The sequence below is a fragment of the Excalfactoria chinensis genome, chromosome 7, assembly GCF_039878825.1.
Source record: "Excalfactoria chinensis isolate bCotChi1 chromosome 7, bCotChi1.hap2, whole genome shotgun sequence".
Classification (NCBI taxonomy): Eukaryota; Metazoa; Chordata; class Aves; order Galliformes; family Phasianidae; genus Excalfactoria; species Excalfactoria chinensis.
In genome coordinates, this window is record NC_092831.1 from 22045176 (window position 1) to 22062317 (window position 17142).

The following is a 17142-nucleotide window of genomic DNA, read 5'->3' on the forward strand; positions in this document are numbered from 1 at the left end:
TGGTGTTACTTACTGTGCCTGCCGCGGGAGGGCGCTGGGCAGCCCCGCGGAACGGGACCGCTCAGCCCACTCCGTACCCCGGTCCGCCCACGGCGGCGAGGAGGAGGAGGGCCCGGGAGGGGCCGGCGGGTGGTGGGGGCGCGGTCCCATAAAGGGCTCCGCGCCAGGCCCAGCCCTGCAGTGTCGTGAGCGGCGGAGTGCGGTGCGGGCAGGTAACGCTGCGTAGCCCAGCTTGCGGCGGGCGGGGCCGTGACTGTGCCTTTGTCCTTCTCTAGTGCCGTTCTCTGCGGGGTGGATTCCTGGCTAGGTTGGGGTTAGGTGTTTTTTTTTGTTGTTTTTGTTAGCGTATCGGTAAGGAAGAACTCCGGCTGCTCGGCTGCAACGGTCCCTTTCTATTGGGGGCGCCTCTGAACGCCTTCGATCGCCGCGGGGTGCCCGCACCTCGGTCCCGCTCTGGGTCGCGGGGTTCCTCCTTTCGCGAACCTCGCGGTGCTCCGTGCCGTGACGCCCCGTCTGGGGCCTCGCAGCTATCGATGCTGAGCTGCTGACGGCTCGCTCTGTGCTGCGGCCTGGGGCCGGGCTCGGGTGCGGTTGCGGCGGGCTGTCATAGGCGGTGTGGGAGTAGGGGCGGTGGGCTGGGAGACGCTGGGGCGCGCAGTGGGCAGGCCCGATCCGGAGAGCTCCTGTGCGGCTGTGCTGGGAGGTGTTGCAATAGTTAATTAGTGACTTCTGGCTCCCAGTCTTTACTGCAAACCAAGGAGCGTTTAGAATTCAGCCAAGCTTTAAACTGCCGGGGTTAAGTGTAAGAGGTTCTTGTAGGCCCTTTGCTGACCTTTAGCAGCTCTGTAGAGTACAAAACTGAAGTGAAAAGGTGACAGAAGAAGGACGTCCAGAATTCTTCAGGGCAGCGCACCTGTTGGTGAGCAGGCCCTGCCACTGAGAGAAGGGTACTGGGGCTGTGACCAGGGAGACCTGCAGGGTGCCATCAGCTCCTCAAGAAGCACCTGTTCCACCATTCCAGGAGGATGTATCTCACTGGAGGCACATCTTGTGTCTTCATCTTCCCGCATGGCAACACTGCTGTGGAGTTGTCTGATCTTGTTTAATTAAGGATCAAACCACAATAAAAGTAATGGTGGGTGGGGCTGTGGCTTAAATGAATGACCAGAATTCCTCAGGCCGTGCAAGTACTAAAAGCCAAACTAGAGTCTCCTGGCTAATGACATGCGCCTACGCCATGGGACTGTGAGACAGTCCTTATTACACAGCTGTTCCTGGAAAGTGGGCACAAAATACTTGTATAAATAAACTGAGTTTACTATAAATAAATAAACACAGTGTGATCAAATGATGTTAAACTTTCTCTTGAGAACTGGAAAGACCTAATATGAGACAAGATTGTATCTTTCTGTAGGATACAAGTGCCTGACTGGTTCATTTTTCAACTTTATGCACTCATAATTTGCGTAAAACAAGGTTGTGAGTTCCTGAACACTGAGCCTGTTCATCTAGGTTAGGCCATTCATGGAGCTCAGTGTCCGTGAGACTGTAAGTTCAGGCACAAGGGCTTGGTGTCTCACTGTACTATCCCAGCAGCTACATACAAGAAGCGGACTGTCTTAAAGGGAAGAAAATGCCAAGTCATAGCTCTTGCATAATTGGAGTTGAGAACCAAGGAACTGGATAATAAAAAAAGCAGGGCACTGTGTGAGAGAAGTCGAGTGGATTGCAGGGTGGTTGGTTTTTTTTTGTTTTTTTGTCAAAGATCAAAGTACAACTGGAGGGATAGAGTTCAGGGTTTTTTGTTTTTTTTAAGGCTGAACAAATATCTTGGGAAACTTCTGTTGCATATAGAAAGCAAATGTGGCCAGTATTTATTTGACCAGCAGAAGTAAAGCTTGCCAGGAGAAAATACTGTCAATATGTCCCTGCTTCCTTCTTCCCTGGAGAAGGAAGTTATTAAAGACCCTGATGTCTCTAAAAGTGCCCATCTCCTGGGGTGGAATTTGGGTGGAAAGAATTTGACCATGCTTTCAAATTCCTTTGTAAAACATAATTCAAGCTCTCAATTAAGCCCATACCCTTAAGTCTCAACTGTTAACCTTTTATTTTATCCCCAGATCTTTCTGACAGCTGGGATTCCAAGAACAATACCATCTTTTCAGGACTTCAGAAGTGGTTATGTATGCAACATTAATACCTCTACTTGTGTTGTGAAAATGCAGAATACATGTGTTGGTCATATGTGTTGGTAGTTCTTAACTTAGGTTTGTTTTTTTTTTACTGCAGATCAAAATGTCTAAAAAAATCCATGGAGGGTCTGTTGTGGAGATGCAAGGAGATGAAATGACACGGGTCATCTGGGAATTGATTAAAGAAAAGCTGATTTTTCCTTATGTAGATCTGGATTTGCACAGGTAATTGCTCTTTATGACATTCAGCCAACTTGGTACTGCAATTTGCATGTGTCATTAAGCATTGCTCAAGTTTCACTTACTGTCTTATCACTCCTCCAGCACTTATGTGGAGAGGCTAACTAGTCCTTTTTATACTGGTAACATTCAAAGCTGACTCCCTGGCTGTTACCTCAAAGGCCAATCTCAATAAATACTGTGGAAAAACATGGGTTCACGATGAAGGTACTTTGGTTAACTCTCCCCTGGTAGTCCCTATGGGGATTCATCACAGCACTACACAGTGAATGCTCAATAAAGAGTTCCCTTACAGTCATGGTTTGCTTTTTATTTTTATCTTCTACATTCGTTTTGCAGTACCTGGGCAGTCTGTGTGGCTTCCCTCAGCCTAAAGAATTAGGAGCATGGGATATTTCAGCCATTCCCTGGCTTGAAGCCTAGCATCTGTGAACTTTGAGCAGGTCTAGAGCTTTAGAGCTTCTTGCCATCTCTGAAGACCTGCCCAGAAGGTGCAAGTGTCATTGTAGGGCACGAACTTTGACGTAGGCTGTGCTCCACATTCCCTTCTGGGAAAAACAAATGCTAGTAGCTGGTATGGCAAAGGGGAGCTGTGTATACCATCTGGTCAAGCAGAATAAACAGTTCATTTCCTTTGTAGTCACTAAGCCTTAATTATTAGATAAATATCCAGCAGTGTGGCTCTTCTCTGTGTGGAATGAGGACTTCCATGGTAGCTGATGTTATTAAACCCACAAGTCTGACCTTGTACCCTGCTCTTGAAGTCATTTGTATGCCACCTACATCATGCTTTTTCTTTGCTAGTGTTGAGACCCAGACAAACAGGAACTCAGCAGCACAATATATATGCATGGTCTGGAGAACATCTATTTTCAAAGAAGGGTGGGAGGAGACAATGCAGACCCCTAGCTGAGCCAGCACAATGGCTAGATTCATGCAGAGCTGGCTGTGCTTCAGGGCTGTCCCACACTGGGCACTCAGAAAGCTGTTAAAACAGTGAGTGTAGGAAACGTGCTTCCTCTGAGTGTTTGAGGGAGGCTATTGGCAGTTGTGCTGCCAGAGCAGGATTGTGGGTCCATTGTCAAAGCAGTTTTCAATTGAAAGCCTGGTGTGTTGCTTTGTGTGCTTCAGTAAATTAAGGAAGCAAAAACCTTCAGTACAAGAGACTTGAAATAAAGGCCTATAATCACTTGGGGATTGTGCTGTTCCATACCATGAGAAAACCAAGCAGAAAGTTCCACTGCTAAGAAAATCAAAAGAGAAAGCAAAGACACAGACTGTGTCTTGTGCTGGAAGATAGGCTCAGCCATAAACTGAAGCTGCATTTTGTATACCTTCACATCAACAGCTGAAATATCAATATATGAGCCTGTGTGTTTATTAGCGTGGATGCTACTGGAGTGGGAGAGGAATAACTTCTGTTATGGTAGAGCACTGGAATTACCGAGTCTGGTTTCTTTCCTATTGCATGTGAACCAATGCCCTGGGTAATTTTGACTGTTTGTGGGTTTGTTACAGCTATGACTTGGGCATTGAGCATCGTGATGCTACAAATGATAAAGTGACTGTGGAAGCTGCTGAAGCCATAAAGAAATATCACGTTGGCATCAAGTGTGCCACCATCACTCCTGATGAGAAGAGAGTAGAAGAGTTCAAGTTGAAGCAGATGTGGAAGTCTCCCAATGGGACCATTAGGAACATCCTAGGTGGAACAGTCTTCAGGGAAGCTATTATCTGCAAGAACATACCCCGATTGGTGTCTGGATGGGTAAAACCCATTGTCATTGGCCGTCATGCTTACGGGGATCAAGTGAGTCACTTCAGTGCTTACCCATCTTATCTATCTGAAAAGTCTTTGTCCTGAACTAGGACTCCCACCTGGAAGCAGGCACTTACTCACTAGTACTTGTGTAACACCTGGCAAGGAGCAGTAGAGCCTCTTTCATACCTTTGTTCCTTAAACAGTGCAGTTGTTTAAGCAGTTTCATGAGCTGTGCTTAGATTAGGTAGGGCTTTACCTAAGCATGGGGTGAACCCATTTCTCTAAGTTGTTTTCCTGAATTCTGCAGAATCCTCCTCAAGTGCTGTTCATAGCAAAAGTGGACATGAGTGATTTGTAAAAGCAAGGAAAGTTGCCTTGGTATGTGGGTGCTGTTTTTTCTTACTTTTTAAAATTTGGATCTGTCTTCTAAACTTGATATCAACAGCTGAGGTTTAGACAGCATTCCTGCATGGTGTTCATAATGGACAAATCAGGCTGTGGAATGAAGAAGGGAAACTGCCATTGGTGGAGGTAGTACAAGGCCATGGGAAATGATCATGTAGCATTCAGTGTCGTTTTTGGGCAGAGAACAAATACACTGCTCCCTGGGTGATGATGCCCTGCAAAGCAACCAAATATGACAGAAGGAGAGTCCTTCAAGATGAGTGACTGCTTAAACGAATGAGTAAACCCAAAACTGAGGAAGAGTTGTAAGATTAGCTGGGATGGAATGATAAAATATTAAGAATCGATGCGGGGGGTGGAAAAAAAAATGTGGTCCAGCATCTTTATTAGCATTTAGTAACTGAGAAGGTCAAATAATAATTAACACTGGATTAAGGGGTAAGGATTATGACCCTGCCAAAGCACAAGATTAAAACAAAGGGAATAAAGTACAGCACATATTAGCAAGACGCTTTTGTAACTTCAGAATACCTTAAGGAACAGATTATCTCAAAAGGAAAGAAACTACTTGGAAAAAGGATGACAGAAAATATAAAAGTAAATAGTACTGTTCAAGCCAGTTGGGAAAATGTGTAACAATTCATAGAACATCAAATTCTTATGACACCTGGAAGGCCAGTCTGCCCTGCAATGGATAGAAGTAGTGACTTTTGTTAAGATCATCTAGGATTTAGCTTTATCCATGAGATAAGTGAATATGAATGGCTTGGAGGTAGGGAGGGGAAAACTTTCTACTCAGAAGCCACAAAGCACTCTGAATAACTTCACACTTTAAAACTCTTGCGTGTCTGCAAAAATATATTCTCATCCACTTGATGGAGTCCAAGAATCTGCATGTATTTTCCCATGAAAGGGGATAATCGTTTCTGACACAGGCAGACACTTGAGTGCTTAACTCTTGCCTCTCCAGTAAGATAATCTGGGGACTGCATGGCCAATGCAAACAGAGCCTATTTAACAGATTTATTTATTGTAAATGCATCTCTGTACCTTATCCAACCCTGCATTATCTTCATAGTTCTGTCCTCCTGATAGATAAAACTACCATGAAATTATCATTGCAATTTTTATTTTTATTTTTTTTACAGTACAGAGCAACTGATTTTGTGGTACCTGGTCCTGGAAAAGTAGAGATGACATACACTCCAGTAGATGGAGGCAAACCAGTCACCTATCTGGTCCATAACTTTGAAAGTAGGTACTATTTCTACGTTTTGCTTGGGACTGACATTTCTTGGTTTAATTCAATGCTAAATTATTAGTCAGATCTGTGTGATGGTACAATATCTCTTTGGGAGGTAAAGGATGGAGAAGACCTGTGTCTTTTTCATCTGTCTGGGAACTACTGAAGGTTTCTTGAAACTTTCCTGGGATCAAAGCAGCATATCAAATATGTACTCATACTAGGCATGTTCCTTGTATAATGACTCTGGTAGTGACATGCATGCTCCTTCCTCTGTTCAGAGGGGAACTTGCTATCTAAATAGTGCTTAACCTGAAGGGAACTATATTTAAGAGCAATCCAGACACAGTTATTTCTGGCTGTAGTGTGTCTTACTGAGCTCGATATAGTTTTCATAGTTTGTATTAAGCAAATTTTCTGTATAAAAATGAGAACTGAAATGAATTCCCCAAGGTAGGCAGGAAATTTGACAAGAGTACTCCTGTCTGTGTAGGCTATAACTGTTTTCATGTATGCATTCACAAAGGTATTTGTGTCCTGGCAATACTACTTTCCTGTTGCAGGTATTGTTAGGCTCAGAAAGAGGAGCTCTGACAGTGTTGGGCTGTGTTGCATAAAACACTTAAGCAATTAAATACACCCTTCTAGAAACCAGGATGTTTATGTAGGGTCAGGACCAAGGAAAACTTTACATTGGTTATCTGTCTTGTCTGTTAATGGTCAAAAGGTTCAGGATTTAAAGCTTGATGGTAACATGTGTACATGAGCAGGCAGTGTTGATTTTCCCCCAGATAAGCTGGTCAGTAAGTTCTAGCACATCTGCATAACACTATATAAGTTATGTGAATATTGATAGTTCTTCAGAGCCTGCTGAAGACTTTACCTTGCTCTTAGATGAGTGGTAAATTCTTTCTACAACTTGCTGGAAGTAGAAACAAAGCTGCAGGGTATGCCAGACACATGCTATGAAGAAATGCAGGAATACTTGGACAAAGCAGGCTGTCATTGCTGGAGCTAGTTTTGCAACGTAATGGAAGTCTGAAAGCATAAGGAACACAACATGAACAAACTCACTTTTAGCTTTGACTGAACCTCCTCTTCCAAACTGCTGCCTGCTGCTTCAGTGAAAAATACTTGTTATTATTTATCCCTTTAATAGAAATTCAAACACGTTCACTCCTGTCAGTTTTGCTTCTTAAATGTGGATTAGGTAGAAACTTCTTAGGGGTATTAGGTGTTAAGATGTACTTAGCTGTAAAACAAAAACATCTTACATATCCATGCATAACAGGATTATTACACCTGGTAGTGCAAAGTGAATCTTTCCCTGAAAGAATCAGTCTGAAAACGTAAAATAAATCAAGACACCTGGGAGTAATGCCAACCTACCTGCCAGAGTATGCTATGAAAAGACTGGCAAATCCTTAACCAAAATTAAACCTAGTTGAATTCTGTTCTTCTACTAACAGGCTGTGGAGGTGTAGCCATGGGAATGTACAACCTTGACCAGTCTATCAAGGATTTTGCACATAGTTCCTTCCAAATGGCGCTGTCTAAAGGCTGGCCCCTCTACATGAGCACCAAGAATACCATCCTGAAGAGATATGATGGCCGCTTTAAAGACATCTTCCAAGAGATCTATGACAGGTAGTTGTGATGGCTGTGTACTTCTTACCACAGTGCATCAGTCTGCAGCAGAAACACAAAGTCTTGTGAACTTTTGCAGTTAATTCAGTGTATTCAGACACTTGGCATTAATGGCAAACATCCTCCAGGAGAGCTGTACACCTTCTCTGTCATAGTTTTGCTTGGCCCACAGGACACAGTACTTAAGGCTTTGCTACATCTGGCTATGCTGTTCATCTCTGCTAACAGAGCTGCAGATTCTTTATGGGTTCTCCCACAATTCTGAACAGACTTGCATTGGCTGTAACAATTGAGGAAAAAGCAAAGAGAGAAGATGATGAAAATTCTTCTAGATTTTGTTTTGATTTTTTAAATCTCCATACACCTCACTATGCACTCTTATTTGAACAAACAGTGCATCCTGTTTTAGTCTATATATCAAGGTGTTCTGATTTTTGTTTTCCAGAGAATACAAGTCCCAGTTTGAGGCCAAGAAGATCTGGTATGAACATAGGCTCATTGATGATATGGTTGCTCAGGCCCTAAAATCTGAAGGAGGCTTTGTCTGGGCCTGCAAGAACTATGATGGTGATGTGCAGTCTGACTCTGTTGCACAAGGTATGATAAGTTTCCTGTGCTATACTTAAGTTAATTCAATAGCAGTTTCTTACAGTGTCCTGTCATATCTTATGTAATGGCCCAAGAGATGGTGATGGTTCTCAAAAGTTGTATTTCATACCTGTGGTCAGTCATGGAGCTATCAAGCAGGCAAATAATTTGATTTCACTTTGGCAAGAAGATCCATTCCACTGAATGTAGACCACACATTTAATTGTACTCTTTTACCAGATAGCAATATAATAACCAACAGCCCTTCTGTTGTAATGGTTGATCATTGGTGAGAATACTGGTGCTATACAGATAAGCAAGAAAAATTTGAAGACCTAAAGGTAGCTGTCATGTTACACTTTATAGATTTGTAGCACTTGACCAAAATCCTGTGTAATCAAACTGCCCAATGCCAAAACAAATACAGATGAAGAAAGCCACAGGGCAAGATGTGGTTTTATGTGAAATGTTCTTTCTTAAGCTAAGGTCAGCAAATATCCTCCCACACAACAAAGATGTGTTGGATTGCCACACAAAGAAGCTTTCAAACACACAGATCTCTGAAACCTGCAGGGTAAGAGGTGGCACGAATGTCCAGTTCTGCCAGCTGACTGTTCCTTTCACTGAAGCAGATACTGACATAGAATTGGTTTGTTTCTTATCCCCTTAGTGAGGTAGTGACTGGCAGCCCAACACTACTTGCTTCAGATTCCTTGTTCTAAAAAAAGAAATAAATAAAATTAAAAAAATCCAGCAAGTTAGGTGGGAATATTAATGTTCTTGAAATGGGGTGGAATGTCTACATATCTATGCCTTGTGGTTCAGTAGCACTGCTCATGTGAGTTGTTACTTCAAAGTTTCAGAACTAGCTAGTTAGTTACAGCAGCTCTAATGTTCAAGAACACTTAGCGTTCTCAAAACTCTCTTGTGGCAGAAAAAGGGGGAATTTAGATGAGCGCTGTTTTGAAGATTGAACTATGCATTCTGCAGGTTATGGTTCTCTGGGCATGATGACCAGTGTACTGATCTGCCCTGATGGCAAGACTGTTGAAGCAGAAGCTGCACATGGCACAGTAACTCGTCACTACCGCATGCACCAGAAAGGCCAAGAAACCTCCACTAACCCTATTGGTGAGCTTCCTTTTACTGCCCTTCAGTGATCTCTACACATGAAAGTACAGGTTTGGAGTAAGAATCCACATCCCTTCTGGAGAACCTGGCACCACAGCAGTTCACACTGGTACTTCATAATGCATTTGTCTTTTACAGAGACACCTGGAGCAAAATCAGTCTGGCATAGAGTGCAAGCAATACTTTTCATACAATCTATCTTATGAGACATGCTGTCATTCTTCTGCAAGTGATGGTTTTATAGCCACACTGGCTTTATAGTTTGGGTTGATTGCCTTTTATGTTACCCCTCCCCAGCCACCTATCAGTCTATGTACTTTAAGTATAAATTCACCTAGAATGGAATGTGAGAAAAAGATACAATGTAATGTATTACTAGAAAGAAGAGGCACCTTCATAAGGACAGCTTACTGTATAATCAGATTCCCACTACAGGTCTTTCTGACTTAGGGAAGAACTAAATAAAGTGGCAGGCACAAAGAGAAAATTTCAGGAGTCAGGGAATAGTTCGAGTTTTACTTTTCTTTAGAGCTGCACAGACAGGAAGCCTGCTGTAGGAAAGATAACACCTAACTTTCTTCTGTTTTCAGTGTTATTGTTAAAATATACATGTATACTTACTACCTAACTTTAGTACAGCATCCAAGGAGAATCCTAGAAGGAACAGAGTAATCTAGTGTTCTTTCTCAGCTTCCATCTTTGCGTGGACAAGAGGATTAGCTCACAGAGCTAAACTGGACAACAACGCTAGCCTCAAGACCTTTGCAACTGCCCTGGAAGAAGTGTGCATTGAGACCATTGAATCAGGTTTCATGACAAAGGACCTTGCTGCTTGTATCAAAGGCCTACCTAAGTAAGTGCATGAAGTGTGAATCAGTTATGCTTGGCACGGACTGCTTACTTGGTTTTTCTGGAGAAACATTTATTGGAAAGTTATTTTAGTGTACATAGTGCTGGAGTTTGATAACAGAACAGTGCTTTTCTGTAGCCAGAGCACTACAGTGTTCTGAAATGTTCCCTGCACCGGGTACTTCAGTGTATACTACACAGTACTATATTCTTCTGTCCTTGCTACTGTGGCAAATGCTTAGCAGAGGGGAAATAAAAGTATAAAGGAGTTCTTTGCAGGCTGGGTACATTGGTCAGAACTTTTCCTGCCTGTTCATTAGGATGGAGACCTACCTCACTGCCAAATATACCTGGCTCTCTCTTTTCTGCATCCTTGAAAAGCATCACAACTAATATCTGTCTTGTTTTTTTTCCTCCCTCAGTGTCACACGTTCTGACTACCTGAGCACCTTTGAATTCATGGACAAGCTTGCTGCAAACCTGAAGGGGAAGTTGGCCTCTCTGCCTAAACTTTAAGGCTTGGGTTCTACACGGGGTCTGCTAAGAAATTTCCACTTAAACTGCAGTCTACATCACACTACATCACCATAGTGTAACATTTCAAATACTAGACAAAAATGAGTATAAAAACTTTTAAGATGTTTAAAATATACTTTTTTTTTTAAATCTCTTGAGCTGCCAGTCTAAGTCTTACTTTTCTAAGCAGCTGAATGTAATACTATTCAAGCTCATTGTGGGCCTAGATTCCTTATGTCATTTTGAGCAAACCTGAGGTTCCTCTCTTATGACTTCGATTATTTCTTTCTTCTCAAACTGAAAGCCAGTCTATGCCACACCTCTGGTCAAACCAGCAGTGACTTACTGGCCAACAGACCTGAGAAATCAGAAACATCCTTATTGTTCCAGTACTGTTCACTGAGTATAAACGAGCTCGCAGGACTGTGACAGCTCTACTGCAGCCTCTTTCTTAGTGTAATTTTAGTGCCAGCTACAGCACAGTACCCTGATAACAAGAAATTTGCTAAGCCAAAATTAGCATCTGAGAAGAAGCACTTAGTAAATGCTGCAAACAAATCCTATAGGCTAAAAGCCTAATGAACTGCAGCAGTATCCTAAATGCAGGCTGTGCATTTAGATATATTTCTCCTGACTGAATGCAAATCATAGGAACTGTTCTTTCTTCCCCATCCCCTGCAATTCATTAAGGTGCAGAATGTTTCTCCAGTTGTCTGAGGTATCACATACACTTATTGTGATACAGCAAGTCAGCTTATGACTGTGAAGAACTATTCCATCCTTTTTGTTGTTTTTTTGTTGTTGTTTTTTTTAAAGAATTCAGTTTAGACTAAAATAAAAGCCAACTAACATTCTTTGTCTGTTTCCTTTATGTGATTAGGAGCAATGGTGAAATTCTGCCTCAGAAACAGAACTAGGTACCTCTCAGTACAGTCTACTGCATGTTGGGCCAGAGTTGGAACATGATGTAAATGTGAAGTAATTTCTCTCCCTTCTCAGAGCAAAGTTTTAATGTGTTGTGACTTGTGGTAATGTGTCAGTTGCCATGTGATGGTAAGCATCAGGTAGTGCACTAGAATTTGAAGCTATCACTTCCCTTGATACTTTTTGTGAATGATGGGAACACTTTAGCACATACAGACTAGCAGCTCCATGCAGATGTAGTTATAACACTGGGCTGGCCACTCACCTTCTTGAAGGACCTAAGATGGAAGGCAAGCCCTTGAAAACAGGGAGGCCCCACAACATCAGTAGGTAACCCCTGACTGACTTGGGGGAGACCTTTACAAAATGAAGCTTGTACATTAAGTGCTCTGCCTAAAGAGGTCAGGGGATAGATGTCACAGGGTTTTTATATAATCTATATAGGAGACTTTATTTACACTTTTAAAAAAAAAGCTATACAGAACATTAGAGACATTCTAGTAAAGACACAGAAGCAGGAACTTACAGGCTACATGTTCCGCTACATCACTTCTTGCTTCTCATCACCCACTGATATTAGTTTGCTTGCGTTGGCACTGGGAAGTCCTACAGGAAGAAGTTCTTTGATGATATTCTTGGTCTGTTCCTTGGTTTTGGGCCTTCTCTTCTTTTTGTTAACAGAGGACTGGAAGAACTCTGCGTTTGTAAACGGGTCACCCTGCCTCAGTTTGCTGTGGAAACAGAAGCATTAGATTAAATCACCAAGATTTCTTGAATATACATTATTTCAGTCTCTACAGTTTCTCAATTTTCTGAAATGCTTCTACCATAAGATGACTCAGTAGTAAAAGTTTATTCCCTATACAGTACAGCAGCAGCTGCACCAAAGAATACTTTCTGACTCATTATATAAACAATTTCTCACTAGTTCAAACAGTAACACTGAAAAACTTAGCATCACCCCTAGCCAGCACAGACATTTTAATAAAATCAGTTTAACAGCAAACATCATTTAGGAGCTAAATGTACAGTACAGAGTTAACAGTAAAGTATAGTAGCCACTGTCTGCACCAAACCAGCAATTGCTTTGTGGAAAAATGCAGCTACTTGCTTTGGTATTCAAATCCACTAGAAAAAGCAAATACAGGTCCAACTTGCTCATAGGGTTTGCTGGTTTCACACCAGTGGCTAGCTAAGCTCCACCACACTGCCACCCCAACACAGGGATGAGAAAAAGTTCAAGAGTTAAGGATACGGACATCAGTCACCAATTACATTCACAGGCAAAATAGACTCAGCATAAAGGAGATTAAGGCAATTTAGTGCTATTAACAGATTAAAGCAGCAAGTACTTAGAAAAAAAAGACATCTTTCCTGTCAGTCTGCCCCCCCCCACATCTATTTGTTTACTCTAAGAAGTGCAGGGGAATGGGGCTGTGGTTACCCCAACACCTCATCTCTCCTACTCCTTCACAGTCACTGCCCCTAGTCCAGCATGGAGTCTTCCCTATGAGATGCTGTCCTTCCCAAACTGATCCTATTGTGGAATTCCCACAGGCTGCAGCTCTTCAAGAACTGCTCCAACACAGATTTGTACCACAGAGTGTAATCTTTCAAGAACAAATTGCTCCAGCACAGGAGCAACAGGTAGTTGCTCTTCTTTAAGCTCCTCACAGGCTGCAGTTCTGGCCAAGAGTTTGCTCCTCTGTGGGCTGCGACCTCCTTCAAGCCATGTCCACCTGCTCTGCCATGGGCTGCTAATAGTTATCTACTACAGCATGGTACCCCACGGGCTGCAGGAGACTCCACCATGGGCTTCTCCACTAGCTGCAGGGAAACCTATTCCCTCTCTTTCTTCACTGACCTTGGTGCCTGCAAGGCATCTACATTTTCTCACTCATCTCTCCCTGCTCCCACATCCTGTATTTTATCCTCACACTAATCCTTTATTAGCACAAGGGTACCACATGCAAGCTTGCTAAGAGATGTATTTGTTCAGTGAAGGAGATATCTTCGATAGCTTGCTAACAGAAGCCTACACACACATATGCTAATGCATAAATAATGCTTAACTGCACTGTGGTAAAGAGGGACTCACAAAAACACCAAGGGTAGGAGGGACTGAAAGACCAACAAAACATCAGAGGATTTAACCCTGGACAGTGAGCATGTGAGAGAAGAGCAGGAGTTGGAGCATAGGAAAAGCCATGGAATTAATAGTTTAAATCCCCACCACTTGAGACTTGGCTCTCTGTAGCAGGCTGGGTCCGGTCTCCGCCTGGATGTGCGTTTTGGTATTTCTTCCAAGCTGGGGACGAGAGATGGAGTCCTGCCATTGGTCAAATCCTGTAGCGGACTGATCTCTAAAGAGACACATTTACAGATGAGCTGATCAAAACGTTGCCAAATAACTTCCAAATATCCTTAAAAATACAGCTTCGAGATGCCTACATCACCAGGTTTCTCTGAACACTGCCTAAGCCTGAATCTAATCAAACCTCTAAACTCAGACCATTTTTTATTCCAAAATTCTATACTTGTTCCTCACAAGCAAACTTATTAACCAAATTAAGCTTCTCACTGGAGGAAAAAAAAAAACAAAAACAACCAAAAAACAGATCCTTAATATTACAAATATCACTGGGCTCAAATGTAGTAGCCTCTTTCTGCAAAAATGAGAGTTGAAAGTTCTAACATCCAGTTGACAGTCTGTAGTAAACAAGCTTAAGGCACCCAGAAAACCCAGAAGACTTTCAGCACGGCTTCCCATAATGCAAGACCCTGCCAGTGTTTACTGCAGCTTTGAAAGTGAGGTCAGCCAATGCCCTACAAAGTACAGCTCTCTTATAGATAGAATAGGCCTCTCTGTGAACACCTACAGAAGAAAAAAAAACAAAAAACAAACAAAAAAAACCACTCATCTCCACCCCTTTAGAAAAATAAAATAAAAAAAATCAGCTTATCTGCTGAACTCCTCCTAGGAGCCACAGGACACACCACCAAACCCCTGGGAAAACAAAAAGACCAAATAGGAAAAACAAACAAACAAAAAAAACTAGAAAAGTTGAAGTGTGATCTCCAATGAAAAATTCTTCTAAAGGTAAAAAGCCTGAGCCCTTGCAGCAATAACCATTCATCGTGAACAACTTGCTATTGATACTCTATGCCTACTAAATGCACGCTGATAAAGAAGACGAGCAGAAATATATGTATTGCCTGCACAGTATGTAGTATTTACCCCCAAATACAGGTCCCCTCCCCATTCTGCCACCTACCAGGTTCCTGTGAAGGTGAACTCTGGGAACGTTTAAAACTTGACACAACCCGGTTTCTTTCCTCAGATGCTTCTTGTGTCCTCTTTTCTTTAAATAGCAGAGACCTTTCTGGACAAAGAGTCCCATTGCCTTCAGACTCTGAGCTTTTGGAAACTGGCAGATCTGTAAGCCCACAGCTGACAGGCAAATCTGCAGAACAGATCACAGAGGAGGACTCAAAGCTCTGTGAAAGTTCCTTAAATTTACTTCCAAGTGATACGTCAGCTATCTGCTCTTCCAGGGAAGCACCCAGCTCAGACAGCAGACTGGTAGGGCAGGAATATTTATTAATTAGCACAGTTTGCTTAGATACAAGTTCCATAGAACTTTCACAGAGGACATGGGCACCATCACTCTGCTTGGCTACAGAATTGGTCTCTGGAGAAGTGGAGGTTTTTCTCTTTCGCCGAGGCCTTGGTTTGCAATTGCCTTCTTTTTCCAAAGAACCAGTGTTGACAGCTTTAGTTTGCTCCTTTTCTTGAGGTTTCCCTGTTTGTTTTATATTGTTCTGAGCAGCTACCACACTCTGAAGTCTGGGAATCTTGCTAGCTTTGCTCCCAGGAACACAACTGGATGGTACCATTTCATCCTTTTCAAAATCTGTTTGGACACAATCCAAGTTTCCTGTAAGATCCAAAGGACAGACCAAATAAGTTCTTCTATGTTTACCTAGTGAATTCCTTGTGCCAGCTATTCCTTGAACACCTACAGAAGACCCAAAATTACCTTCATGTTTCTGACCTCTACAACTGCTTTTTGTGACAGTTTTCTTCCTCTTTATCTGATTGTTTTTACATTGCTTTTCAGCTTTGGCCTCAGGTATTTTTTCCATGCTGCTCGGCAAATTCTCCACAGAGTCATTTATTTGACAAATTACTCTAGTTTTTCTATTGGTTTTCTGTCTGATACTCTTTGTGGTCACATTTGATGAGTCTTCCTTTGAAGCATGCACACTTGAAGTCCTATCCCTCAACAAAAATAAATTTTGCAGACTGCAATCATCTGAGGGATCTTCATGACTCAAGACAGTATGATCTGGGACTTTTAACAAGCTGCTCTCCATGCTTTGGAACTCAACAATTCCATCTTCCTCAACTTGTACTAAGCCACCACTTCCAAGATCACTCAGCTGTGGTGGGTTCACCACATACGTTCTTCTGATTCTGACATTAGGAGAACGTGAACGCTGCACCACACCAGAGCCCCTGATCTTCAAGTCTAAAGCTCCAACACAAGCCTTCTGCTCCATATCAGAAGCCTCTGACCCACTAGGCCATACTGCAACTTCTGACAAAATAGGCTTCTCTGCATTTTGGGTTTTCTCTTTGCTTTGGGGTATATCAGAACCATTTTTTGCACTGGTTTTGATCACATTTGTTTTCTTTCTTCCTGAACTTGTTTTTTTAACAGACTTTTTCTCATCAGTTTTACAGTCAACTTTACTTCTAATCTTTACAGGAATGAACTCCATGACCTCATTGGAGCTGGAATCTACTTCAACACTACACCCAGTTTCTTTAGCCTGTGGCTGATCACAAGAAGTTTCTTTAACTGGAAGTCTTCTACTGGGACTAACAGCAGCTTCAGTAGGGGAAGGCAGTGAGCTGGGAGACTTCAGCTGTGGCTGTATGTTGTCCTCACTGAAGCTGCTGCTATCCTTTGTAATACCACACCAGGTTGTCCGAGTTGAAGCGACATGTGGAATGGTATCGGCACTTGAAGACTGAGTGCTTGCTGCAAACCAAGTTGAACGTTTTCTCTGTGTAACATGCCCTTGTGAGAGACGAATACAGAAGCGCTTCACCATTTCATCTTCATACGAAAGTGGACAACTTTCCCAAGCAGGTGCTGACAAATTGTTGAGATTTTGTTGGGTAGCACACAAGGACTCTGTCAGTAAGACAAAATTCATTCTTAAGACTCAGAAACATAGCAGAAAAGTCACCTTTTTCAGTACCACTATAAAATACATCCTGCAATCCTACCACAAAACCAGAAGATAGAAAAATCATGATTTTTGTTCCACAGACTCCACAAACTCACTATAGTAACCAAATTGCTCAGCTTTGGTCAGAACAAAGGCATCCCAAAGCAAGATCCCTTAAGCAGCCCTAATTTCTAGGGATGCTCACAATCAATGTGAGAAATTACTCATATGAAAAAAAAAAATCCACATGAACAAAAGCTGCATATCCAATTGTGCTCCAGGGAACAGCACTTTTAGACACTTGTGAAAACCTTATGCAAGCACAGTGCCTATTACTCAGGATACCTGGTGAGTAGTCTTGAGATACTGTAAACATACCAGCTATTCCCACTGAGATCTCCCAT

The 17142-nt window shown here is 42.4% G+C and overlaps 3 protein-coding genes across 12 annotated transcripts in view; 1 reads left to right on the forward strand and 2 right to left on the reverse strand.

Annotated features, from left to right (window-relative positions):
• PIKFYVE (phosphoinositide kinase, FYVE-type zinc finger containing) overlaps positions 1-150 on the reverse strand; it is a 58052-nt gene extending 57902 nt beyond the window's left edge. For both annotated transcript variants that reach the window (XM_072342341.1, XM_072342340.1), the window contains exon 1: positions 14-150. In XM_072342341.1, coding sequence (XP_072198442.1) covers positions 14-150 — 137 coding nt within the window. The remainder of the gene's footprint in view (positions 1-13) is intronic.
• IDH1 (isocitrate dehydrogenase (NADP(+)) 1) lies at positions 76-11427 on the forward strand. 3 transcript variants are annotated; one of them, XM_072342357.1, is made up of 10 exons: positions 76-212; positions 2121-2183; positions 2290-2417; positions 3951-4242; positions 5748-5853; positions 7312-7489; positions 7935-8086; positions 9068-9208; positions 9899-10061; positions 10480-11427. In XM_072342357.1, the coding sequence occupies exons 3-10, from the start codon at positions 2296-2298 to the stop codon at positions 10571-10573; spliced, it is 1248 nt and encodes a 415-aa protein (XP_072198458.1). In that variant the 5' UTR covers positions 76-212; positions 2121-2183; positions 2290-2295; the 3' UTR covers positions 10574-11427. The 3 variants fall into 3 exon arrangements, with proteins under 3 accessions (XP_072198458.1, XP_072198460.1, XP_072198459.1); XM_072342359.1 differs by having other exon boundaries at positions 2121-2178; XM_072342358.1 differs by lacking the exon at positions 2121-2183 and having other exon boundaries at positions 77-212.
• The window catches only part of SGO2 (shugoshin 2), a 36187-nt gene continuing 24892 nt past the window's right edge, over positions 5848-17142 (reverse strand). For 3 of the 7 annotated variants that reach the window (XM_072342351.1, XM_072342352.1, XM_072342350.1), the window contains exons 7-9: positions 14773-16701; positions 13731-13860; positions 11555-12228 (exon numbers count right to left, since the gene is read on the reverse strand). In XM_072342351.1, the coding sequence (XP_072198452.1) occupies positions 12039-12228; positions 13731-13860; positions 14773-16701 (2249 nt within the window). In that variant the 3' untranslated portion in view covers positions 11555-12038. Of the gene's footprint in view, positions 6881-8120; positions 8796-11554; positions 12229-13730; positions 13861-14772; positions 16702-17142 lie in introns of those variants that run through there. The other 4 variants (XM_072342354.1, XM_072342353.1, XM_072342348.1 and 1 more) reach the window with 3 other exon arrangements.

Coding starts and splice junctions, on each gene's coding strand:
- IDH1 (XM_072342357.1), top strand. CDS start 2,296: ATGTCTAAAAAAATCCATGGAGGGTCTGTTGTGGAGATGCAAGGAGAT. Junction 4,243..5,747: donor GTCATGCTTACGGGGATCAA/GTGAGTCACTTC, acceptor TTTTTTTTACAG/TACAGAGCAACTGATTTTGT. Junction 8,087..9,067: donor GTCTGACTCTGTTGCACAAG/GTATGATAAGTT, acceptor TGCATTCTGCAG/GTTATGGTTCTCTGGGCATG.